The sequence below is a fragment of the Xenopus laevis genome, chromosome 2L (genome assembly GCF_017654675.1).
Source record: "Xenopus laevis strain J_2021 chromosome 2L, Xenopus_laevis_v10.1, whole genome shotgun sequence".
Lineage (NCBI taxonomy): Eukaryota > Metazoa > Chordata > Amphibia > Anura > Pipidae > Xenopus > Xenopus laevis.
The window spans coordinates 129,593,129-129,620,576 of record NC_054373.1 but is presented as its reverse complement, the minus strand read 5'-3'; the positions used below and the strand labels follow the sequence as shown (position 1 = coordinate 129,620,576).

General features: G+C 36.4%; 1 protein-coding gene across 1 annotated transcript; it reads left to right on the top strand.

The window, feature by feature from the left end:
• Positions 1-26,657, top strand: slitrk6.L (SLIT and NTRK like family member 6 L homeolog). The gene is made up of 2 exons (XM_018247254.2): positions 1-677; positions 23,506-26,657. The coding sequence occupies exon 2, from the start codon at positions 23,530-23,532 to the stop codon at positions 26,005-26,007; it is 2,478 nt and encodes an 825-aa protein (XP_018102743.1). The 5' UTR covers positions 1-677; positions 23,506-23,529; the 3' UTR covers positions 26,008-26,657.
• The last annotated feature ends 791 nt before the right edge of the window (positions 26,658-27,448 follow it).

Here is a 27,448-nt window from a genome sequence, read left to right as displayed (position 1 = left end):
GGTTTATAACATGTCTTCAGTTCAGCTGCTAAATAACCGATAATTTGCAGTTGTGTTTTGTAGAAAGGTGGAGCTGAGCCTCCACAGCATGTAAAATGATCCACAAACATCATTTTACCTCTCTTTCTGGGATGGGCTTGAAGTCAGAAAGTAAGAAATATTCCAGTTTACGCCTACTTCCCTGCTTCTGGCAATCTGACTAATAGTAATCTGAGCTAACAAGAAAGACTAGAAAAGAGAGGAGTGCGAGCAGAGACACAGGCATGTACTTGATCTGCACAGAAGGGAAGCTTTACTCCTATAATTAAATATACAGTTCTTTGCCTTCCTTCACAAAGGTCTGCACACGCTTAAACTCATCAAGAGAAATTCAGGATAACTGACACGTCTGCTCTGCATTTTAATTAAGAAAGGAGAACATAAAATTGGATGAACTACTGTATCCTGGCTGCAAACAGAACAGATAAATCTTCAGTGTCTTCCCCATTAAAACGGCAGGGATTTGCCTGAATAGGATTGAGTGTGCAGCCATGTGAATTGTGCGACCAGCATGCTCATCATTGAGGGGTTTTCCTTTCAAGAAGGCAAACACCAATCAGTTAGAGTAGAGCAGTCACTGAACCTTTGTGAGTAACATTATTGCTCTGTCGGATCTTGTTGCTGTGTGTTCTCTCCAGGTAAGAATTTATCCTGGCTACCGCACGATGTAGACTGTAAGTGAAAACAAAGCTTTATTCATGTACTGCACTTAGTGACCTTCAGAACAAATTGGAACTGTATAACATTTGCAGAGGGTTTTTTCTTTCCCAGGATAATGTTGTTTCCTATTACTGTCTATTAATCTGTATTACATACAGCATACACTATGGCTTATCTTTTATGTAAACTTTAGCTGCAGGGTGAAAGCTGTTTTATAATTTTAATAGTGTTGATTTGCCATGCATATTCATGGGATGATTTGGTCAATCCTTGATACCATTAGCGAAATGATAACAGGCAAGTTGAGTAGGATGATGTTTCAAGGACCACATATATGGAGGGTATTGGTAATTAAAGGAAAATAGAGTAAGGGGCATAAGGCAAAATGTGAACTTTAGAATGTTATTTATAAATGTCATTTATACATGTAGTGTGTTATGCTTTGCATACATGTATATCAATTACATGTATATATCATATACAAATATAGTATAATTAAAAAAATGGAAATTATGCTGTTTATTGCCTGTAAAAATAGGCTTGTACTTGTAAAAATAAGCTTTTACTTTATTCAGTGGGTGACTGGCCAGGGGGCATAATGGTTAAATTTCCTCTGGTGGGATTTTTATAAGGGCCACCATGTAAGATCAAACATTTGCCTGAGAAAGAGATGCTGGGAAGTGGGCTGCTGCTGCTAAGCTTGGCAAGCAAGTTGACAATCATCGTTAATTTAAGCCATGACTTCAAAACCTTTGCAGCTCATTTCACAGCTATTTAAGTTAATTTGCTTGCTTGTTAGACTTTTTAAGTCTCTGGTTAAAAGGATATACACAGTGATGTTAAGCATTGTCAGGGAGCTGAAGTGCAACAACAGCAAGTTGGCTTTCTTCACTAGAGTCCGATACAGTATACCGAGGACTTGGCACACACATCAACGAAATTGCTGCTACTCAGCAGGTGGAAATGGCAGTTACTGTCCCACTTATGGGATACACCTGTGTTCCAATCACCTGATGAGGGCTACTTACAAGGCTTTCTATTCACCTTAAAGGGAAAGATTTCTTATGCCATATATCTTAGGTTAATGTCACATTGGGCTGTTCCCGGGGCTTTCAGTCCAGTCTGTAAGGAGGGAAAGAGGCAGCATAGTAACATAGTAAGCTAGGTTGAAAAAGACACATGTCCATCAAGTACAACCTTTTAACTTTTTTTAATCTGCCTAACTGCCAGTTGATCCAGAGGAACGCAAAAAAACCCATCTGTAGCCTCTCCAATTTGCCCCAGAGGGGAAAAAAATCCTTCCTGACTCCAAAATGGCAATCGGACTAGTTCCTTGTACCATGAGCTATCTTCCATAACCCTGTATTCCCTCACTTGCTAAGAAACCATCCAACCCCCTTTTTAAAGCTATCTAATGTATTAGCCTGTACAAATGATTCAGGGAGATAATTCCACATCTTCCCAGCTCTCACTGTAAAAAACCCCATCTGAATATTTAGGCGGAACCTCTTTTCTTCTAATCAGAATGGGTGACATTGTGTCAGCTGGAAGGACCTATTGGTAAATAAAGCATTAGAGAGATTATTATATGTTCCCCTTATATATTTATACATAGTTATATCACCCCTTAAGCTCCTCTTCTCCAGCATGAACAACCCCAACTTGGCCAGTCTTTCCTCATAGCTAAGATTTTCCATACCTTTTACCAGCTTAGTTGCCCTTCTCTGTACCCTCTCTAATACAATAATGTCCTGTTTGAGCACAGGAGACCAAAACTGTACAGAATATTCTAGATGGGGCCTTACCATTGCTCTATACCAGTGGTCCCCAACCAGTAGCTCGCGAGCAACATGTTGCTCTCCAACCCCTTGGATGTTGCTCTCAGGGTCCTCAAAGCAGGTGCTTATTTTTGAATTTCAAGCTTGAAAGCAAGTTTTAATTGCATAAAAACTAAGTATAGTGCCAAGTAGAGCCCCTTGTTGGCTGCCTGTCAAGATAGGGGCTACCGAATAGCCAATCACAGCCCTTATTTGGCACCCTAAGGGACTTTTTCATGTTTGTGTTGCTCCCCAACTATTTTACATTTGAATGTAGCTCACAGGTAAAAAAGGTTGGGGACCACTGCTCTATACAGTGGAAGAATGACCCCTTCCTTCCGTTAATCAATGCCCTTTTTAATACAGCTCAAGACCTTATTTGCTCTTGATGCTGCTGACTGCAATGTCGGACTGGCCCACAGGGATACCAGGAAAACTCCCGGTGGGCCCAGGTGTCAGTGGGCCCTCCTGCTTCAAAACATTTGTCATATTTCATGGCCATTGCCTATTTCTATGAGAACAAATAGACTAAATAGATTGAATAATATTATAGCATGTAAAGAAAAGAGACTAGCAGAATAGAGGTTGCATGAGGAGAGGAATTATAATAGTACTGAGAGTGGGCCCCTGGTCTAAGGTTTTTGGGTGGGCCCCTGGTGTCCCAGTCCGACACTGGCTGACTGGCATTACTTGATACAGCCAAGTTTATCATCTACAAGGACTCAAAGGTCCTTTTCCATAATGGATTTGCCTAGTGCAGTCCCATTAAAGGTATAAGTGACTTGGATATTTTTACATCCCAGGTGCATGATTTTAAATTGGTCAACATTGAATCTCATTTGCCACTTAGCTGCCTAGATTGCCATTTTGTCAAGTCCCTGTTGCAAGATGCCACATCCTGGATGATTAATTGGGCTGGATAGTTTTGTGTCATCTGCAAATACTGATACATTACTTACAATACCCTCCCCTAAGTCTTTAATGAAAAAGTTAAATAAAAGTGGACCCCACTAAGAACCTTACTCCCAGTAGAGAATGTACCATTAACAACCACCATCTGTACCTGATCCTGTAGCCAGTTTTCTAACCATGTGGAAACAACTCCATTAAGCCCAGGCACAGTATCAAAAGCTTTGGCAAAATCCAAATAGATCATATCTACTGCCCCCCCACACACTGTCCAGCATCTTACTTACCTCATCATTAAAAAGCAATCAAATTTGTCTGACATGATCTATCCTTCACATAGCCATAGATTTATTTGTTTCTATATTATAACTTATGTAAATTGTTCATTTGCATATTATATAGTTAAATAGTTAATTTGGGTTGGAAAAAGACAAAAAGTCCATCAGGTTCAACCCTCAACTATATATGTATGTAGGTACTGTATATATGTATGTGTACATATAGATCTACTGTACCATCACATCATCTAGCCGAACATTTTACAACCTCATTGACTTCACTGTGAAGAACCACATTTGCTGCTTTTTTTGTCTAAATAGGGTCTGAGGTTCTTGGATCCTTTTTCTCTTGGAAAATTCTATAGGAAATACAATACACTGCTATGTCTCTCTCCTATGTATTTGTAAAGAGTAATCATGTCCATTCACAAGCACCTTTTCTACAGCACACAATGTTGACAGTTTTGTTGACAGTTTTTCCTAATAATTAAATTCTAAGATTTCATTAGCAGTCAGATTGCAGTTGCACGTCTCTGCAGTCTCTCCAGCTCATTTCTATCCTTTTAAGGACTGGAGCCCAAAACTACACTGCGTGCTCTAGATAAGGCCTTACCAGGGACCTATAAAGAGGCAGAATTATGTTTTCATCTATTGAATGAATGCCATTTTTATGCAAGACAACGTTTTATCTGCTTTAGATAATTTAGTATCAGTAGTAAAAATAGAGAAAGTACATTTAATGCTAGCCTCAAGGTTATTAATGAACAAATTAAAACACAAAGGACCAAGACCAACCCTTGTGTTACTCATCACTAGTGCTTCTATTAAACAATAAAGGTTTTACTTGGCAATGCCTTTCCTTGCTTAGAAGTGGAATATACTCAAAAAAATATAGTTGTTAAGCAGCATTTTAAAATGTTTCAAGTTACCTGTGTTCCCTTTTTTAACCCTATGAAATGTGCTTGACAAAAATATATGAGATGCCCGTATACTCCCCCTTGTCTAGTTTAAACACTACTCCAGTCAATTAGCCTTTCTCTCCACTAGCACTGCAGACCCCAAGTAAAAATCAGCCAGTGCTCTAAAAACTCAACCCCTTCATACACTAAGGGGGTTAATTATTAAAGTCTGAATGAAAAAATCTTTCAAAATCTTTCTCGCTATTTATTATACCATGATTCTGCTAAAAGTCAGAATCCAAAAATACTCCATCTCCAACCTGTTGGGGTCCTGTAGAAGTCAATGGCAAAGGTCCCATGTCCAATTTGAAGATATCATGGTCTGCACTGAGTTTTGTCCAAAAATTCTAGCGTTTCGGTCATAAAACCCGAAAAATTGTTTTTAACAATAACTTGAATTCTGAATTTTTCTCCGAACTGACTTTATCAAGATTATTCAATGATAAATTAGGTAAAATTGTGGATGGAAGTTTGATCTGGCTTTTTTATTGAGTTAATGAGAAGAATTTGGATATCAGTAAATAGCCCCCTCTGACTTTAGCCACACATTTGGCTCCCTAGGGTCCTGCTGTCTTCCTAAAGTTGTGGCCCAGGTAAAGACCTTTTCTTAATCTTAGATCCTAGATCCCTGAATTCACTTTTAAAGGTTCTCCACCTACCATTAATTTCTAATTTCATTATTACCAATATGTAAATGTATACATTTGTATTTGAAAAAACGAATTGTGACTTAGAAAGAGGATGCAGTGTTTAGGGAAGGTAGGCCAGGGGGGCCCGAGGAACCATTGTTCAAAAAAAGTTAAATATTACTTTTGAAAAAAGCAATCCTCATATTTCTTTTTCTTTTTTTTTTTTTGTAAACTGATTTTATCTATAATACATTTTCCCTAAAACAAGTCATTACATGGCCTGAAACAGTCACAAAAGACTTAGGCCAAGGGCAGATGGCGCGTTGGCTCTGCTGCTCTCTGCCTGCTTATTTTTTCAGGTTGAAAGAAGCGGATCTGCTCTGTGCCCCATCTCCACTGATTTGAATAAGATCTGCTTGTGTGCACACAACAGCGGAGGTCTGCCTGAAAATTCCTGCTTTCCATAGTTGGGCCAACCTCCATTCTGCTGCTCTTCACGTGTTTGCATGCAAGTGGATCTTATTCAAGTCAATGAAGATGGGGCACGGAGCAGATCAGCTGCTCTCAGCCTGCATATTTTTTCATGCTGAGAGCAGCAGAGCCAGCCCCCTATCTGTCCTTGGCCTTACAGTGAATTCTCATGAGAAACACTTGTCAGCCAATTGTTGCCTGGAAACACGTTTGTATATTTTTCCAGGCAACTAACCGCTGCCAAGTATCAAACACACAGGGTGTCATCCAAATCTAATTGGAACTTATTATACTATATAGTGTTTCTGGTCTCTCTGTTGCCCCAGGCGCTGATCCACTTATGTTTGATACTTTCTGTGTACAGCTGGGAGACTGTGGAAGGAATCAATATTAAAGGACAAACTAACTTTTCTTTCTCTTTTTTGTTATTGTATATTAACTTATGCCAAGTGTTGGCTCAAGCGATTGAGAAGTGATTTCAATATAACTCTAAGGAGGGCTATTTCAGGTGCTTTTGTGTTGCATTTTTGTGCTAGCTATGAATGTGTCCCTCAAACAGCCTTGTGTGCCAAAGTCTATAGACACAGCAAAATGTCTTATAACTGTGAGATTGTTAACAACACTGTCACCAATAAACATGGCCTGAACTTTTTGGATGGAAAGTGTGCCAATGTGCCATACAGATGGTGATTTCCATTGATTAGAGAAAGCTATTTCTAATTTTCTGATTTTTTTTTCCAAGGCTTTTTGATACTGTTCAGGGCCCCTGCTTAACATCTAGGTCTACTGTGTGTCCTTCAAACTTCTTTGATCTGCCTGGGGCTACACCCAGTCAGTGTGGATATGTGGGTATAATTATAAAGCTGTGTATTTCTCTTTAGATGTATGTTTATGCTGTTAATTGCAATTCCTAAAATCCCCCATTAAAAAGAGTGTTTGTGGTACCTAATTTAGAAGTAATTTGAAAATGTTTTTTCTTTCAAAATAATGGGGGAAAAAGTGGTGTATTCTTATGCTGTTTTATTGTACAGCCTATACACAGTGTAACACTGTGTGTATTTGCCTTTGCTGCTATTCAGCAGAAATTAGCAGTGAACAAAATAAACCTGTCCCCTTTTTATCACTCCTAATACTACTGCATCTAAAATGCCCCAGGTAAGCCATGTGGAGCAGTGACAGGCAGACCAAAACACTTGCTTGCCACCAAGGTCTGTCAGGCACTGCTCTATGTACATTACATTAAATGGAAATGTGCACAGTAGTGTTTTGTTTGCCACTGTTTTCTGCTGCAAAGTAAATAAAAAGAACACTTTCCCTGGTGTAGTACATCCACATAAATGTATTCATCAGGGGCAGAAAATATTCTCCAAAGCTTGGGAAGCTTGCCAAGTTTGAAGAATATTTTCCTCCCCAATTGAATTCTATTATGATGAAACACGTTGGGTATTACTGCACTGACTTTGATAAGCAAGTTTGTCACTGCAATCTTGTAGTGCAATTTTATTACTTAATATATTTATGTGAATATACTACACAAGGGAGCACACCCTTTTTTTAATTTACTTTGTAGACTGGTTTGACCAACCCATGAAGAAGCTGTGTCTACTGTGTTATTGGCATCCAAGACTGAAGCAATATATTGTGTATTGAATTTGCTCATTTGGTTTGCTCACAGGTTGTATTATTATATCATTGTTAACAACTGATTTGCCCTGAAGCACCCCCTTCTGTTCTATTTTTATTGTGTTCTGCAGGATGGCAGCAGAGGACAAATGCCACTTGTTCCATTGGCTTAAATGTGCCCAATCAAAAAGAAAAATGAAGCTGAGTTATTATGATATATTTTGAGTTTTTCCTAAAATAAAAGACAATATTAAGTTTATAAATACCAAGCAATTAAACATGTAGGACTGTGTCCCTTCGAAGATCTGGGTATTACTGCCAAAAAGTAGAAAGTAAAAAAATTTCCATAAATGTGATAACATATACTGCTTCCATATTGCTATGTGTAAAATGCAAATTCCGATTAGTAAAACCACAGAGCTTAAAATTACATCTTTTCCATTATTTTGCATTTCAGTATCAAGTTACAACATGCAATACCCTACTTTGCCTACTTTGATGCCTGATACATAGCTAACAGGATTAAAGATGAAATATTAAATGTGATTTAAGGTAAAATACAGAAGCACATCATTATCTTTTATAAATATTAGTTCACTATAGGTAGGGGACCAGATAACGAATCTAATACTTGCATTCGTTTACCACAAGTATGTAGATGCAACAAACTCTGGAGTTTCTGCTGTAAGAAAAACATGCAATTAACAGAGATAGAAAAACATTTAACTAAAGCCTGATGGGGTAAGGGACATCTTGTATCCTGATGTGGCACTAATGCAGCTCAACACTTCAATAGTTATCGATGAAAGCCATCCCAGTAGACTCATTGCAATTAGCTACTCACTATTTGGAATGAGTGATTACTCATTAAGTGTGAAAGTGCTTTGGAAGCCTAAATGCTGAAGGGCATTTTGCTTTAAATGCACCACTTCTTTTTCATTTTATCTTTATTTATTTATTAATAAGGGATACAGAAGGAAAGAAGTGTGTGGAGTTAACATTTTCTTTGATTTTACATTGACTCTTGTCATATCCTAATATTGCTAGGCTTCAATCCACGAACCGTGAACTAATGGCCATGTGGCTTGTTTTTGTATCGTTCTATGTTTATACTCATAACAATGTATATGCGGTTGCTCAGGTATTTGGATGGATGATGGTTTCTTATGGCCTGTTAATAAAGCATTTGTAATTTTTAAGAGTGACTTTGGGTTTTAAGTGTGACATGTTTCAGGTATATTTTTTGTCATGGTCAACAGTATATGCTTTTATTCCCTCTTTTTTTTTTGATCCATCCTCAACTTTGAGGCCTCCTTATTGAAGGTTGTTAGAAGTAAAGCTATTGTCAAATATCAGTTCTAAGGCAATATGAATTGGCATTTGATATATTTTGTTTTGTATGTGAACTACGCATACCCTAAATGGGCTCATTATGAGAGAGCCTAACATGTATTTGTGGAGGTCCTTGTACTGGTATTACAACTGCAACATTTACTTGAATAGGATTAAAACTCTTTTTCATCTAACTGGTATTAAATATCAGCGTAACCAATGTTTTTTTTTTATTTCCTTATATATATATATTACACTTGTGCACGGTCATGCAGATCTATGTCTATTGTGTATTGTTAAGTGTTATATTGAGCTCTGTCTCCTATTTTAAAGCAAATGGTAGTTGTATTCAGTGGCAGAGGTTAGCTTGAATAGCAAAGGAATAAAATTACAAGAATATTCTTGTTGATTGTGGATTCAAGCCAGTTGAGTGGGGAAGACTATAACAAACAAGGAAAAGTTGTGCTCACCACTAATTTTTAAAACCATTAGGCGGGGGTGCAATGAGGCTGTGACCACAAAATACATATAGACAAATAAAAGAGGTCCTCTGCATTCAACCCATTATCAATATATTTAAGATTTTTTTAGGGGTTGTTTTACTTAGGGGGCAAACAGTGGTTGAATGCAAGTGTAAGACATGTCACATTTAGGGGCCGATTCACAAAGGGTCGAATATCGAGGGTTAATTAACCCTCGATATTCGACTGGGAATTAAAATCCTTCGACTTCGAATATCGAAGTCGAAGGATTTTAGCGCAAGTAGTGCGATCGAACGATCGAAGGATTATTCCTTTGATCGAACGATAAAATCTTTCGAATCGAAGGATTTTAATCCAACGATCGAAGGAATATCCTTTGATCAAAAAAAGTTAGCCAAGCCTATGGGGACCTTCCCTATAGGCTAACATTGAGTTCAGTAATTTTTAGATGGAGAACTAGGGGGTCGAATTTTTTTCTTAAAGAGACAGTACTTTGACTATCGAATGGTCGAATGGTCGAACGATTTTTAGTTCGAATAGTTTGTTTCGAAGTCGTAGTCGAAGGTCGTAGTAGCCCATTTGATGGTCGAAAAAAACACTTCGAAATTCGAAGTTTTTTTACTTCGAATCCTTCACTCGAAGTTAGTGAATCGGCCCCTAAATGAAACTGACTTACACTGACAGGACAATAGTATAAAACACTTGCTTACTAATTAACATACCTTTCTGAATTGAACACACACCTTTGACCTGCTTTCTTTCTTTCTCCCTCTCTCAATCTCTAATTCTTTGTATATGTTCCTTTTTTCTTGTTAAAACCTGATCCACTGTTCTTTGGCAGGCAGAAAACTATCATCTGCTGTAGACTAAACAGCTTAATGATAAATGATCTTCATTATGGGCTTGGATTAGCATTCTAAATGCCACAGAGAAACCTAATCATGACATTCATTACCATAATGGATATACAGATATGCCCAACGTATTATTTATATACCTGTTTGAGAAATAAAATTATTATTTTCTTAAAACAATGACCTATTTAAATACCAGCCAATGGCTTTGTTAGAGAACACTAAAATGTTATTAGTCAAAGTTGTCGTCAAGGAAAAGAACAAAACTAAAAACTGAGCTAAATACTAATCTCTAATACTATTGCAAAATACATACCACTACCAAATTACCATTCGCGTTATAAAATTACTTACGACCTCCAGGCAGAAAATAACAGTTTAGTCCTAAGTATTTTAATATTCAATTCCTGAGTGGGCAGGTACTCACCACATGTTATTCATGTATAAGTCAACTGCCTGTACTTACCTTCATGTGTTTCTCATCATGGACTTTGGTCTTTCTATGCAACACTCAAATTCACAAATTATATCTTATTTGACATGGTTAATCCATCACATCCTATGCTAAAAGGCCCATGGCAACAGTGTTTTTTTAACAGTAAATGCATATACTGTATATCTAGTATAAAAAACATGATAAATATACTTAATTTCTTCTCAATCATAACACTGAGGGTAGGACTTATATAGCCTTAGACCATTAAGCATTAATGTAGAGTAACAAATGCTGTTGTCATCTAACATTGCTGATCCCCAAGGGATGCCCTTGATTTCAGACTCCACTTGCTCTTCTGCTTATAATAGTCAGCTCTGGCTTTGAACATCTCTTAAACATACAAGAATCCAGAAAATCCAGATGTGAGCAAAGAGTAAAAACAGGCAGGGCTAAAGAGGAGTTACATAGTTGTACAGGCCAGGTGTTATTAGAATGGGTTTAATTGGGTTGAAAGTTGCAAGGCAGAACCACAGCCTAGGTCACTAGCAAACGTCAAGGCATGCAGAGTGACTAGAAAAGTAAGAGAGCAGGTACAGGTAAAATTCAGGAGTCGGCATGAAGAGTAGGCCCAGTATCAGGCAATTCGAACTGAACAGCTACACACAGATAGAATACCCAGAACAAGCATGACTAGCCTGACTAACAACATATATACTGTATGTATATGTATAACCATATAAGTATATATATATATATATATATATATATATATATATATATATATATATATATATATATATATATATATATATATATATATACTTATATGGGTTGAACAGAGTGCATTTATCTGACACTGAAATAGTAAACTGTGCTAGACATGTGCAGTGATATGAACATGAATTAAAATTGCTTGGGGAGACATAGCTCAACCTGGATTTGTCTTGGCTCTTTGAGCTACATCTCATGCTTACTTGGTCATATCTAAGATATGTGACATATTCAGAATATTTTGAAAATAAAATATGCACAGTTACAAATGTTGCTAAATAAATGTGTACCTAGTTTAGATGCTGAAGGGGAGATAAACCCATGATATATATACATCAGTGTAGAATCGATGGTAACGCAAAATATCTGAGTGTCAGTTACCTAATCTTTATGATGTGGTTTATAGAAAATTGTCCGGCATTGATATTTTAGAGGGTTTCCACTCATTTGTGTTCCAGGTAAGGATCCAAACAGCTTTTTTTTTTTTTTTTTTTTTAGAAATTGTTTATAGAATATGAGTGAAATCTGAGTGCTTGCATATTGTGTTTAAACTTTTTATGTCTGTGACGGTGTATGAGATAATGAGCCATCTAAACTGCAGCAGGGCAGGAACTAATAGCTGACAGACCAGAAAGATATCTAAAAGTAAAGGTCAAGTAAAGGCCAAATATTTGAATCCAATAATTCACATACCAGCCTTTAAGAAGCGTTGAGATTATATTATCATTTACTAAAAAAGAAAATGTCACAACCTTACTGTCACAACATAAGCTAAGCAAGATTCATAGTGAAAATGTTTAATCGCCTAAATTTTAAATGTATACTAGTGGTATCCATCAGTGTTTTATTATTATAAAATATGTTGCTTGGTCTTGCTCATAGCTCTAGATTAGAAGTTTGATGATTATACAGTAGGTGTAAGTCTGCATTCTTGTGTAATGCATGGAGTAACCATAAATTGTTACCTGATTCCTGTGTGCCCTGCCTGGTTCTGTGTCCGCTGCCTGTTTCCCTTGCTCCTGTTCCCACCTCGTTCCCGATACCTGTCTTCTGTGAATTCCCTGGGTTGACCTTCGGCCTGTTTCCCTGCTTAACTGCTGCCTGTCACTGACCTTGCCTGCCTTTCAGACATTGCTAAGTCTTCCACCAGCCCTAACCTTCTCAGCCGTTACTGGATTTGGCTCAGTCTTCTGCCTCTACCCAGGATCTGTTTTTTCAGTTTGCACTCCTGTTTATTATTTTCATTCTAACCATGACACCTCCTTCACTTTACCATGGCTTCTGCTGTTAATCCTGCAGTTAATGGGTGTTATCTGGGTGACCCAGCATATAGGCTTCAAACTGCTAGACATTCACCAGTATTGAGACATGACAATTGCTTTCTGGTTGGGCACTTTATGTATGCTTCATTCTGGCATTATTTATACTTTAATGTTGCTAGGGTCAATGTGACAAACAGGTGGAACTTCAGAACAAAAATTAAAAAAAAAAACAAGTCAGAAACACAAAAATAAGCAATATTTTCATGTTGTTTGCATTTTATATATCATACATAGTGCTAAAAATAAAAGCAAGTAAGCATATTATACCTAACAACCAAGATGAGACACCTTAGTGTTGTGTGTTTCCATGTCTGCCAAAAAACAAAACCTCAAACCAGGGCTGGACTCTCTTTGTCTCTCACCTAAAGATTCAACTAGCTGTTTAATTTACTGTAATTAATTACCTAATTTATTTTTAATGTGCTGTTAATATGGCAAGACCGAGCTCTTGCATGCACACATACAGTGAGGCAGGAAAGAACCACAATAACCTCTTTCCTTTGACATGTATAACTTTTACAATGACTTTCAGCTGTGTAAAAAAACAGTTCCCAATCATGGAATGTGTGGGTAAGGATGTAGTGATATTTACCATGTGAGAAGTAAATACCTTAAGAGCAGGAACTACGCATTGCATTTTTTTCTTCAAACCCAGTTTCAGAACTTGTATTTCACTGAAAGAAAATGTGTAAAATGCTTAAGTAAAAAGCCAGAGGGTGTTTGCTAGAACCAGTTTGTAAATATATAGTACAGTTAAAAAAAAAAAAAACTTAAAATTACAGCCTGAAACCACAAGGTATACATGACTGTAATTCAAAGTATTTAAAGGAAGAAGAAAATTAAATATCCTGTCCAGTTTTTGCCACGGTTAAAATGCATGCACCTGAAGGCTAGAGTTACTGGGGCAGGTTAGTGGACTCCCGATTAAATTAACCTTAGTGTGTGATACTGTAGGTACCTTAGACTATAAGCGCTGTAAAGTTCAGTGTAAATGTGTAGGTACTATATAGAGAAAAGATAACAATAAATAAATCATTTGCAAAGATGGTGCAGCACCAGCAGGTTTCAGTGCTATGCTTTTCTAGCAATCTGTTAAACGTGCATGTTGTGTTTTAGTACCAGAACAAATAAGGTACAGACGATTAACACATGCTATGTGGTTTGAATGGAGTTGTTTTGGTCCTTGCAAAAATGGAATTTTGAAGAGGCATTTTCCTCACATCTGCAAATACTTTACTAAGTCAAGTATATTCAAAATTAGTATACGTCAACTTTCTAAAATTAGTTCTTGTGAAGAGAAGGCCCATTTTATTAACTTTACATTATCCATCCTCAACTTCTCTCACAATATGGTGCAATTATCATGAAACATGCAGGAATATGTCTTCTACTGCTATTAACAGGCCCATTACCACCAGACAGGTCATGCATGGCTCAGGAGATACTAAACCTTTCAATGGACACTTGCTAGGTGGCTGCCCTTGACCTGATCTGATCTTCCGCCCAATCTACTTCCCCTTCTACCCTAGTTTCTTTTTAATTTCTACTTTTCAAATATGCAACATAGGGAAGAAAATTAAGTGTAAAGAAGAAGAAAAGAGAGAAGAGAAGTCCCATAGGCTGGGATAGACAAGGAGAACCAAGTACATATTATTCAGCACACACGTAAAATGGGAAAGAGGGAATCATCTCTGAGTTACCAGCTCAGGGTTGAGCAGAGATCCACTAGCTACATATCAGTTTCTTTCAAATGGTTAATTAAAGAGTAGTAGTGGATTCCCAGTGTAACAAATTGTTTTCTTGACATAGTAAAAAAGCTGAGTCTACAGCAGGTTTGCTGCTATGCCAAGTAGGCAGAGAGTGAAGGCAAACAGGAAAACAGTAAATTTAAAGGAAAACAGAACCATTTTGAAGAACTTTACCCCAACTTTTTGAATTTCTGCATAGTCCCAAAACCCATTAAAAAATGAACCAATCCAAGGGTTTAACTTGGAATACAAATTTTATGCAGCAATAGAATTTTATTAACCTATGGGGTGAGATAAACTGTGTTCAGAATTTTAACTGGTATAAATTAAATCATGCACCCCTTTTCACTTCTTTCTGCATCCATTCATTCGTTATGAGTACATTTTTCCCCCGGAATACATAATTTAAAGGTAATTTTATCTGTTTGTGTTTTTCTCTGTTGGTACACGAAACGTATTACATCTCTGCTTGAGGCATTTAACTATGGTAACCATGTTCCAGTTTGTATTTTTCAGAATATGTTAAAATTTGCTGTGTCAGTGCATTACAAGTACTGAATTAGATTGCAGGGTGAATAACTGGTGCAGTGCAAGATCAAATAAATTGTGAGCATTTAAACTGCATTTCAAATATTCACATTAAGATACAGGGATTATTATGTAGTGCACAGATATTAGGCTGGTTAATATATGTTTTCTTACCTGTACTTTTGCAGGGTAATGTTTGTACATTTGTGTGTATTTCTATAAAATGAAATTTTCCAGTATGGTAATAAATTCGGGGGCAACATACTGTACAAGTAAAGCTTTAGCACAAGACAACAGTGACGGACTAAAAGTTATCAATCTTATGAAGTAGTCAGGCATTAGTTAGATCAGCTGGGTGAATCCCTCTGCCTCCTATCCATTTTTAAATGTATATAAAAGACACGCAACCTTATTCAATTCCCACTGAATATAGTTAGTACAAAGGTTGGGGGAAAGAAACTCCATGGCAGACATAGGATGGAAGGAAATTTGTATGAAATTTTCTATGAGTTTCAAAAAATACTGACCAAGCGCTGATATAATGAGAAAAGTCTCCAGACCTTGTGAACAGGATTCCTGATAACAGGATCAATATCCCTGAAAGAAATACCAGACACCAGAAATGAAACCTTTTTTCTACGTCATAACATTGTCTTTAATTGTTAATTATAATTTTGGCATGACAATTTTGCCTGATTCTTTTACATTACCTATCTGCTCCTCCTTGTTTCTTTATGAGGCGGCTGCCATATGTGTGCAGCAGTAGTTCATCAGCATTAGAAACTACAACTAACAAGCTGAGAAGAGATAGTCAGGTTGGTTTAAGAACTTCAAATATTAACTGTGTATAAAGCAAATCTATCGGTGAAAAATGATCAACATGACCTATAGGTAACTTATAGGGGGTTATTTTTTAAAGTTCAAATTGTGTTTCTCTAGAGAAATTCTATTTTTTTCTATGGTAGTTTCAGTAAAAACTCAAATGTTTCTGTGTAGAAAAAAAACTAAATTTTTTGGAGATTTATTATGCCCCATAGCTGCAAAAAGCCAGAATCCGGAAATACTCCAGCTAAAACCTGTTGTGGTCATGTAGAAGTCAATGTTGGAGGTTCCTTGAACCATTTAAAGATGTTTTTATCTTGCAAGATGTTTTTATCTGTGGTTTGTCCTCGAAAACAGATTACAATCAATTTGAGTATTTGAGTTTTTTCTGATTGCGTTCATTCGAGTTTTTTTACATTCAAATTTTTTACATCCAAGTTTTTTCATAAATAAGCAAACATTTGAGATGTGGGTTTAACAACCTCACAAACTTGACCTTTGTTAAATAGCACCCTTAATTTACTAATATTTTGAAGAGTTGTTTTTAGCGTCAGTATCACAGTCTGCCAAGAAACACATACACATTTAATAAACCCAGGAAGATTGTTTTGCCACCAAAATGGATTCATGCAGTTACCATCAAGTACAAGGTATTATAGATAAGGAAATACGTTTTAAAAATTAGAATTACTTGCTGAAAATTGACTGTATGGAAGATGGCCTTCCTTTGATTCAGAGCAATAATTGTTTTGCCACCAAAATAGATTCATGTAATTACCATCAAGTACAAGGTACTGTCTTATTATTATAAATAAAAAGGAAATACTTTTTTTTTTTAAAAAAGAATTACAGTATATGCTTAAAATGTACTATATGGGATATGGCCTTCCTGTAATTCAGATCTTTCTGGATGCCAAACCTGGATACTGAAAATAAATACATGTACTAGGTCTGCTGATGCGCACACACAGACCCTGATGTACCTATGTGCAGACAGATGCTAAATTGATGTTGTGTTGAATGTTTGAGGCTGACATAATAATATTTGGCTTCAGCCTCCAGCTTTGTGTTCTGCAGATATCAACTTTGCACTTAATGTCATAAAACATAACATTAAAAAATACGAAAGACCAGGATGCCCCTGTGTTTTTTTCCACTATGGTTTTTTTGATTTTACCAAATATTTATAGTGTGCATTGGTATACAGAGGAAATGAGAAAGTATATAAACATACCAGGTTTAAGAGATTATCCATGGGTTTTACATAGTAAACAAAGAATCTGGATATGTTTAAACAGGTCTGCTGCTTGCATTTATTTACAGCAGAAAAAAAAGTAGGGGGTTGCACAGGCACACCGTGTGGCATCCTAGTAGAAAGATTTAACATAGATGGAAATAAACTGCATGGCCCCTGTTAAGTGTTTCACTGCTTACAGTGAAACCTTTGATAACAAATGCAGGGAATGAGAATTAAGGGGGAAATGTGTTTCACCCATTCATTGTTGCATGCACCACCGCTGAGGCCAGAACATATCATTGATTCTATCGTAAGAGTCAGTGCTCTGGAACTTGCATAAGAAATGGAAAAAAGGAAAGAGTAAAAGATAAACAGGTAGCTGTATGCTTTTATTATATAAAATGCTTCTGCTATTGGCAGAGAATTACCTTTGGAATAAACCTGCTATAGTTAGGTATAAATCTCCTTCACTTGGCTGATTGACTCTTTCTGCCATGCTTGAAATAAAAAACACACTGAACTCAAACATGTAAAGGCTCATTTGGGAATACAGCACATTTTTCAGATGCAAATGACCATCGTTTTTCCAACAATGCCATTTGTTTTCCAAAATACCAGCATCATCACCTATGCAGATACACACAAGGCAACAAATATGGACAGCAATTACCTTTCTTGTTTCCATTAGTCATGTACCAGATTAAGACAATAATTGCAGGAATGGTGGATGGCATCACTCTCAGCCTGCCCATGCACGTTTTAGTCAGTTGCGGCTTAGCTAACCTTCCAGGGGAATACTGGTATTAAATACATAACAAAACTATGAAACATCTGAAGCAAAGAATATACTGATAAAAACAATTTTGTTTTTGTTACATTTTGTTGAACCCATAGTGCTTCAATTAAATGAGTGTACTTAATTTGAACTGGCTTATTTTAACCTTACTGTTAAACGTTGTAATTTCCCTATGTAGGTTAGCTGAACAATGCTTATAGGTATTGATTCTGTTCATTCGGTTTGTGTCAAGGCCAATAATTAATTGGACAATTGGCCTTTTATAATTGGGGCTCACAGTATGCTTCCTAGAGCATATTAGCTGTTTGAAAAACAGATCCTAAGTATGTAGATAAATGAGACAGGGGCTCCAAGTTCAGATTTGTGGATTGGAACTGAAGTCAATAAGGTGCTGGGATCTGTGAGTCTATATGATGATTCTTGGTAAAAGCCTTTTCTAACTCTATATACAGTTTAATGATTTATAATCTATTTTTTTAAGGAAAACCTCAGGTGGCTTGCAGTGGCGTAACTACTGCGGGAGCAGGGGGTGCGATTGGGCCAGGGCCCACACCCCCTCAGGGCCCCCCTGGCAGCTCGCAGGCCACTCTCTTCTAAGGTAAATGTGGCCATACAGAAGGGGGCGTCCCAGCTGCGCGTCCCGCGCCAGGGCCCGCCCCCCTCTAGTTACGTCTCTGGTGGCTTGTTTACCCAAAAACAGGATAGAGTGTAATACCTGGACTCCACCAGTAAGGCTAATATACAGATGTCCAGTTAAACATCACATTTTTGGTGTGCTTACATTAGGTGAGCACATTTTAAAAAAAATACAGTCCTGGGTAATGCACAAATTGCCTTGTTTATGAAAGATGCTGCAAGGAAGAAATAACAATATAATGAAGCAATGCGTTGCACAATTGTCTGATCTTTACACCAACAAAAATGTATCAGTGTTTCGTGATTACAAGTTAATAAAATTCTTTGATCCAACTAAGCCATGTAAAGACATGTAGCATAGGCTTCATTACAGGGGTCCAGAAAGCCTAAAGTGTGGCAGTTCCATTTGCCACAGAGTCCTATTTAAACAGTAGTTGTTACGTTTTTGAGTGATTTACTTTTTCTCTGTAAAAATAATACAGTATTCTGTGCTTGATATTTGCTGTGATAGCATAAGTCCGTTATTAATTTTTTTTAATGTTTACACAATGTGGAGAAACAATAAAACATCCCTTTTACTGTAAACCCCACCTCCCAAGAACTGTAAATAACCGGTCCCATAGCTGTAGCAGACATAGGTGATTAAAGCTATATACTTGGCAACAGGCAAAAGGATTATATTAAAAAGTGAAATGGAATGTTGTAGTATAATGAATCCTCTAAAGCATGGTCACACATGAGGACTGAGGAAGGAGTCCGTGCATTGTACCTTGTGGATATGGGTTGGGAGTATGTTAAAAATCCAAGAGCAACGTTGTGCTCGATAATGGATTTTTTAATAAGCAAATTAATTACAAGGTACATAGCACGAAAATTATCAGTGACAGGCTGAGAGGCAGTCTAGATAGTGGTCAGGGCAGTCAGTTGGCTGAAAAGCAAGCATGTATTTAGGCCAGAGATTGGAGCAAGACAGGAGTCAGACCCACACAGAGGTTAGAGCAGGCAAACAATATGTCCATGAAATAAGCCAAAGGCCAAGACAGGTAGTAATCAACAAGTCAGTCAAATGGGCCAGAGGTCAAAACCAGTGGACCAGCAGAAACAGAGCTAGGACTTGACACGACTTACAGCAACACAGGAATACAGGAACTAAGGTGCACATCTCAGAAACCAGGAATTCAGGTTCTCAGGAACTTAGATTACAGGGACTAGACACAAGTAGGATGAAGTGAAACCTTAAATAGCACTTAATTGGGGAATTGCCTGTAAAGCTTAGAGAGCCTGTCATGGATTAGCCAGAAATAGCACCATCATATCAGCACAAACACGACAACCTCTCCATTTCACTACCATTAGAATGCCCCTGATCAGACATTTTAACCAGTATGATTTCTAAGAGCCTTAGGGTAAATAGAAACTTGTGCTAAATATTCTAGTGGACTCTATTGGACATTTAGAAAGCAGTGTACAATATTTTGCTTTCAATAATTTTTATTATTTGTGTGAATTACAGAGAATGAATATGGTAATTCTCCCTTTACTTTACAACACCACTACAGACCCTCCTTATAATAAGACATGAGAGATAATGACATATTGACTGGACTGAAATGCCTTAGTTGACCTACTGTGGGCCTCACTTGTGTCTTTTAATTATTGAAAATGAAAGGGTTCCACCATATCTGTATTGACAGTGATTATCTAAGAAAAACAATGGAAGTGTTTCTTGTTGCTATTTCTTATTGCATATATCTCTTCATATTACCTGAATCTTATGCTTCATCACACAAAAACAGTTCAGTGTATGACATTCTAGTCATGCTTCATATTTCACCAATGTACCACTCTTGACACAAGTGCATTATGTCTTCAAGGCATTTGTGCTCTTTTTATTCATGACAGTAATAATGAAAATGTTCATGCTGTTTTGTGCCCATATAAACAGGCAATCTGTTTTCTCTTTTTAAATGTTACTTTATTCCTATTCTCTGCTGGACTTTTTATTATACATTGCAGTGTTTTATTACAAACAGTGATGGGCAAATTTATCCGGCAGGCTCGAATTTGTGGCGAATTTCTGCATTTCACTGCTGGCAAACAAATGAACGAAACTACCAGGAAAATGTCCAGCCAAATTTTTGCCAGCGTCCATTCCGCTGCAGACGAAAATTTTGATGCCGACGACAATTTAACGCACATCCATTGACTTTAATGCAATTGGACAAAATAGGCGCACGTAAAATTGTCGCCGGCATTGAAATTGTCACCTGTGGCTATTTTGAACCACGTTTCGCGAATTTTCCTCAAATGGGACAAATTCACCCATCACTAATTACAAACTAAGAAAAAGTTGTGATTGTGACAAAATATGTATATGTCCACCTATATCTATAAGACCAATGGTACTGAGCTGGATCATGTCTCACTATGTGAGAAATCAATGGTCTTTGTATATTTTGCAGGTTTTTTTGTAACCACATCTGTTTCAGAAAATACATCACAAATGATTAGTGGCAACAATTACTCTCTTGGTTTGTATAATACCTGAGTTTTTGGTTTAAACATACTGTAATATGGTATTTCATTTTGGCTTAAGTGCTATACATTCGGGGGCCCATTTACTTAGCTCGAGTGAAGGAAAAGAGGAAAAAAACTTTGAATTTCGAATGTTTTTTTTGGCTACTTCGACCATCAAATGGGCTACTTCAACCTTCAACTACGACTTTGACTTCAAATCAAATGATTCGAACTAAAAATCGTTCGACTATTTGTCCATTCGATAGTCGAGGTACTGTCTCTTTAAAAAAAACTTCGACCCCCTATTTCGCCACCTAAAACCTATCGAAGTCAATGTTAGCCTATCACCCTTGATATTCGACCTTAAGTAAATTTGCCCCTAAGATCTTGTGTGTGCATTTGTTTCTTAAAGCTTTCTTTCTTTTTTTTTCTGTGTGCAGCCATGAGTGTTTCTGTGCAGAATCTGGTTGACTCTTAAAGGAGTTGAAATAAAATATATAATATTTTCTCTCTTTACTTTTCTTTTGACATTTATACATATATATTAATTCACTGTTACTTGTGTTATTAAGACATTAAGATATTAAGTTGTATAGCAAATTTTCTAGGATTAAACATCATGGACCAGTTAGGAAACTGGGTGGTAAATCCTCAAGCAAAGCAATTTCATTAATACTTTGACTTTCAAGATTAAGGGGCACTTATTTTCGAATTTCAAAGTAATTTTTGGGTACTTCGATCATCAAATAGGCCAAAATTAGATTGAATTTTAAATTTTTTAAAAATATCGACCTTTGATAAATCTGCCCCTAAGTGGCCAGGATGTTCTTAAACCTGAGTTAGGCTTTTCATTGGTGGTAGCAGAATTGATTTTTGTTGATGTTAAATGCTTTGGGGATATAAAAGCTGTATTAATGAAAGACTTTTAGCTGCTATTTAACAAATGCAACAGGCAATAAAGTGCACTAGGTGTATGAGCAGAATTATGTTGCAAGCTTTTTGAATTAGTTGTTAAGAGGTTCTTTTGCCCTTCGAGCACTGAAATTATTTTGAAACTAAAGGAACAGGGACAGTTTTGGTTTATCTGAGTGTGGAGAAAAAGTTTGTTGAATTTGGGGGCTCCTAGTATCATAAGTAAATACACATTTTTTTGTAAAATGGGGTAAAATGTGTAGAAAATAACTGCGTGTGTTTCACAAAAATATTTGGTTTGTAAACCTTGAGTTCCTGTAGTTTGTAAAACTTTACCAAATTACTATTCTTCTGTTGAACTTCTAAAACAACATCTAGTAGGCTTGTTTCGGATATAACAATCCTTCTTTGGCTGGTTATTTAACATTACCCATAACTGGATAATTTTGAATAAGCACCTGATGAGGGATTGTGTTATATCCAAAACTTGATGTACATTACAGAATAAACAGAATGACTTTTTTTTTTACTGATTTGTTAGGGTTGAACTCCACAGATGATTCTAGTCAGATCAGTAGCATTCGACAAGTCGCAAGGAGCCAAATATTATGGGAGTGATAGAAAAATTGCAGGTGCAAACTACACACAACACAACTGTCAGATGAAGATGCAGTGCACGATGTTGGCATCCGACCATTGTGTCGGATTCATGTTGTTTGTGCCTTGATTTTTCTATCACTCCCATAATATTTGCCGAGCCAATAAAAATCGTCCTTGGAGTTCAGCTCTCAAGGTTTGGTGGTTTGATGGTACCATTACTCTGTTGAAAAGAACCCCAAAACAAGCTGGACGTTGGGAGAACATCGCCAATTAAATAAAAATCTACAAATAGGCCTCTGCTGTAATAAATAAGCTTTATGGTATAGCAGGTAATAGAAAAATAATATTTTAAAGTATAATTGGTCAATATTTAGCACTATGAAATGATGCCCATAGACTTAATGATGCACATAAGAAATGACACCCATGGACTTCAATGGGAGAAAAAAAATGTTGCACGTCAAAAAACAATTGTCACTCATAGACTTTAATGCATTATGGCAGATTTTCAATGGCGGTTAATTTTTGGTGAAGCAAAACGGGTCAAATTTGCCCATCCCTACTATGAATCATTATTTATAACAAACATGTTGAACCTTTCAACTTTTCCTTATATTTGTCTTTAGCTCTCAACATGATTGATGTACAGTATGAGCATTATTTTAAGTATGTGTATTATGGTAAATAGCACCAAGAAGTAGAAGTAGCTATTGAAATATAAGATGCAGTCCCAACATTCTAATATTCTAGTAACTAAATGCTGAGACCTCGAAAATGGTTCCAGCCTGACTAATATCTGCAAGAAGTTTGTATGTTTTCCTAGTTCTAGACTGACTTTTAATGTAAAACCTTCTTGACATCACATTTTAAAAATTATGAAAAAGCTATTAGCAAGAACTTAGGTGATTAACATACTTTCCGGATATACAGATAAAATATGTCTGATTTGAAAAAAAAAAAAAAAGTTTTCTGGCAACTATAATACATTCTACAGCACAATAATAAGAGTAGATTTAACTAAAATAAAAAAGAAGAATGCTGGGTGGTTTGCAAATTATTTTACATATAGTATAATTCACAGTAACTTGTATCTGCATTGTGTACTAAACCCTTTTTTTCTGTTACAGGTGTCCAATTAATCACCGGACATAATGATTATCTACATATTCCTCTCTTGTATACTCTTCAGTATACCATCTGGAATGACTGAGTCTGAATTATTATCAATGGCTGCATGTAAAACATTATGCTTGTGCAGTGAGAAGGATGGGATATTTTTTGTGAATTGTGAAGAAAAAGGCATCATAAATTTGTCTGAAATAAATATTCCACCATTCCAATACATGGATCTTAATCTTTTGAACAATGGTTTGTTTAAAATTCATGAGAATGAGCTTTCAAGCTTCAATAATATCATCTCTCTCCACCTTGGATTTAATAACATTGCTGATATTGAACCAGGAGCATTCAATAACCTCAGTATCCTTAAAAAACTTCATATTAATCACAACTCTTTAGAAATACTAAGAGATGATACATTTAAGGGGCTGGAAAATCTAGAGTTTCTGCAGGCAGACAATAATTTCATAACTACAATAGAACCAAACACTTTTAGCAAACTTACAAAACTGAAGGTGCTTATCCTTAACGACAATGCCATTGAGTCTTTACCAAGCAATATTTTTCGTTTTGTACCTTTAACACACTTAGACCTACGAGGAAACCAGTTGCAAACCCTGCCTTATGTTGGGTTATTAGAGCACATTGGACGAATCACAGAGTTGCAGATAGAAGACAACAAATGGACTTGCAACTGTGACTTACTTCAGCTAAAGCTTTGGCTTGAAAACATGCCCAGACAATCCACAATAGGTGATGTTGTTTGTTACAGTCCACCAAATCTTAAAGGTACACTATTGAGAAGATTAAAAAATGAAATGTTCTGTACCTATCAAGATAAATTTGAAAATCCTTCATGGCCAATGTCATTAGTTGGAACTGCTTCAATAAATAATGATCGGATACCAACAAAAATCGCATTTGTACAAAAAGCACCAACTAAGGATCCAGCATTATTTATTCTGCCAAAATCACCTACACTGCTTCCAGACTTTTATTGTCCCATTCCATGCCACTGTTCAAGTCACACTCTTCCAGGTACTTTGATACATTGCCAGGAGCGTAACCTTGAAAGTCTTTCAGATATAGGACCACCACCTCAAAATCCAAGAAAGCTAATATTGGCAGGAAATCTAATCAATGTTTTACACAAGGGAGATTTTACAGATTATGCAAGCCTTGAAATGCTTCACTTAGGGAACAATCATATTGAAATGGTAGAAGAACAATCTTTTTTAAATTTGACTAAACTACAAAAATTGTATCTAAATGGAAACCGTCTAAGAAGTTTAAAGCCGGACATGTTATTAGGGCTGACAAATCTTGAATATCTGTACCTAGAGTTTAATTTCATAAAGGAAATTCTACCTGAGACATTTTCTTCAATGTCAAAACTTAAAATTCTTTATTTGAATAACAATCTTATTCAGTCTTTGCCAGATCATATTTTTTCTGGGGTCCCATTAACAAGTTTAAATCTGAAAAGCAATCAATTTGTTACTTTTTCAGTAACTGCTGTTTTAGAGGACTTAAGTTCACTTCTCCAAATTGAACTTCAGGAGAATCCATGGGACTGCACATGTAACATAATAGAACTCAAAACCTGGGTACAACAAAAAACAAATATAATGGTTAGTGAAATTCTATGCAGCAACCCAACTGCGTTACTGAAAAAAGATTTGAAATCCATTCAAAATGAAATATTATGCCCAGAATTAGTAAATATATATTCTATTCAATCCAGTTATCCACCTCTAGTTACAACAACTAGTACAGTTGACACTATACTCAGATCACTTTCAGATTCAATACCACTTTCTGTTGTAATACTTGGACTCCTTATTCTTTTGCTTACAACTGTTCTCTGTTCAGCAGGGATCATTGTTTTAGTTTTACATAGGAGGAGAAAATCAAAAAAGAAGCAGGATAATGGGGAGATCAGAGAAACAAGTCCTGTTCACATCCAGTATAGCATGTATGGCCACAAAACAACCCATCATACAACTGAGAGGCCAAGCTCAACACTTTGTGAGCAGCAACTTTCAAACCCCATAGTGCAAGTTTATCAGAATCCTCCATTTATTACAAAACAAGAAGAAGACATAGAAGAAATGGCAGAAGTTGATTCAAAAAAACATCGAAGAAGTATTTTGGAGAGAGAAAATGATTCACCCCTAACAAGTTCCAAAGTAAACTTTAGGGCTAATGACCCTCAAGAATTTATGGCTTTTCAGGATGCCAGCTATTTATATAGAAACATGATGGAAAAAGAAAATGAGATCAAACAGCTTGGCATTGCAGAGTATTTAAGAAAAAATATTGCTCATTTGCCACCTGACCTTGATATACATTATCCAAGGAGCCATGAAGAAATAAAATTGATGGAAGCCCTTTTGTACTCCAGACCACGGAAGCTTCGAGTAGAGCAAACACAAAATGAATATTTTGAACTTAAAGCTAATCTCCAAGCAGAGCCTGATTACTTAGAAGTGTTGGAACAAAGGACTTGAACCACTATCTTGAAATTACAAAAGACTCTCAACATTGAAGGCCAAAATTCAGTCTGGCATTGCTATATGTTTGTTCTAGTGCCTCTTTTGATAAAAACAAAACCTAAGTAAATGAACACATATATGCAATCTCAGGGAGAATTATGATGATGCTCATAATGTAGATTCTTCATTACTTTGGCTTACAAAAGGTAGAAAAATTTCCATTTGCTGTTTTCTATGTTTTCATTGTTACATTAATAATATTTTTTTTATATTTTTAAGCAATAGGTTACTTTTGGAGATTTAAATACTAGAACTGCTTGAAAATTTAACAATTTAACTTTGCACCAAAAATATATCATGCTAAGAATAACTGATTAAGCGAAGGTAAACAGTTACGTATCCACTTTTGTCACTTATAATCAACTAACCTATATTTATTATGCTTGCATGAATGTTATTTTTCTGTTTTCAAAGTCTAGTTAAAATGTAATCAAAGGAAATGTATGTGAACACAGTACTTGGCAAATGAATCAATGTGTAAATATTTAAGTTGTTTTGTACAGAATGTCTTTAGCTACTGAGATGAAAATACTTACAGTAATATATTAAGCACTCCTTTGCTGGACAATGGAGAAAAGAAAGGAAATAAAAAACAAACAAACAAGCACCTTGTGTAAGCTTGTGTTTAATGGGTTCAACAGCTTCTTATATCATATGACCATTCTTTTACATTATGCATGTAGACATGTAGGTGGTAAATAGGCACACTTACTGATGATTGGGTTATTGAAATGCCAAAACACAAGAGTAAAGCTCCCCATAGACACGACGATTCTTCTTGCCGAACGAGCGATTTTCGGGAAGTCCGACCAATCCTTCAAAATTATCGTGCGGTTAGTGGGATTCGAACGATCGTACATCTTACGATTATTAGGCCGACATCTGTCAGGAAATTGATCGGCCAGGTCAAAAAATCTTTGTCGGTCCCAGTGTAATCTATCTATGTTTGCAGGGCCAAGCAGGCAGCTCCCCTTTGTTTTCCTGGCAAATTGGTCTTTTTAGTTGATGGTCAATTCGTACAATCATTCTGACAAAATTGTGGTCTCACGATGATCTGATCTTTTAAAAATCTCAATATCTATGGCCATCTTAAGTCAGCATTCTTTTTTTGTTTTTTAAATAAACTTTGCACCCTGTCCACAATCAGTAAATGTGGGGCAGGTGGGTAAGAGGCAACCAGTCATCCTTTCCCGCCTCATAATCATTCCCTAACTTGTCCAACATTCAGACATACAACGTAGGGAGCACTAGCAAGTGCACGGTTCAAGTGAGTCCTGTACTCTCCACCTATAAGGACAGTTTTGCTTTGTGATGGCCACTCAAAAAATACATTTCAACAACCTTATTATCTGTATATGTGTCCCCAATCTGCTAATAAATTAATAGCTTAATTTTG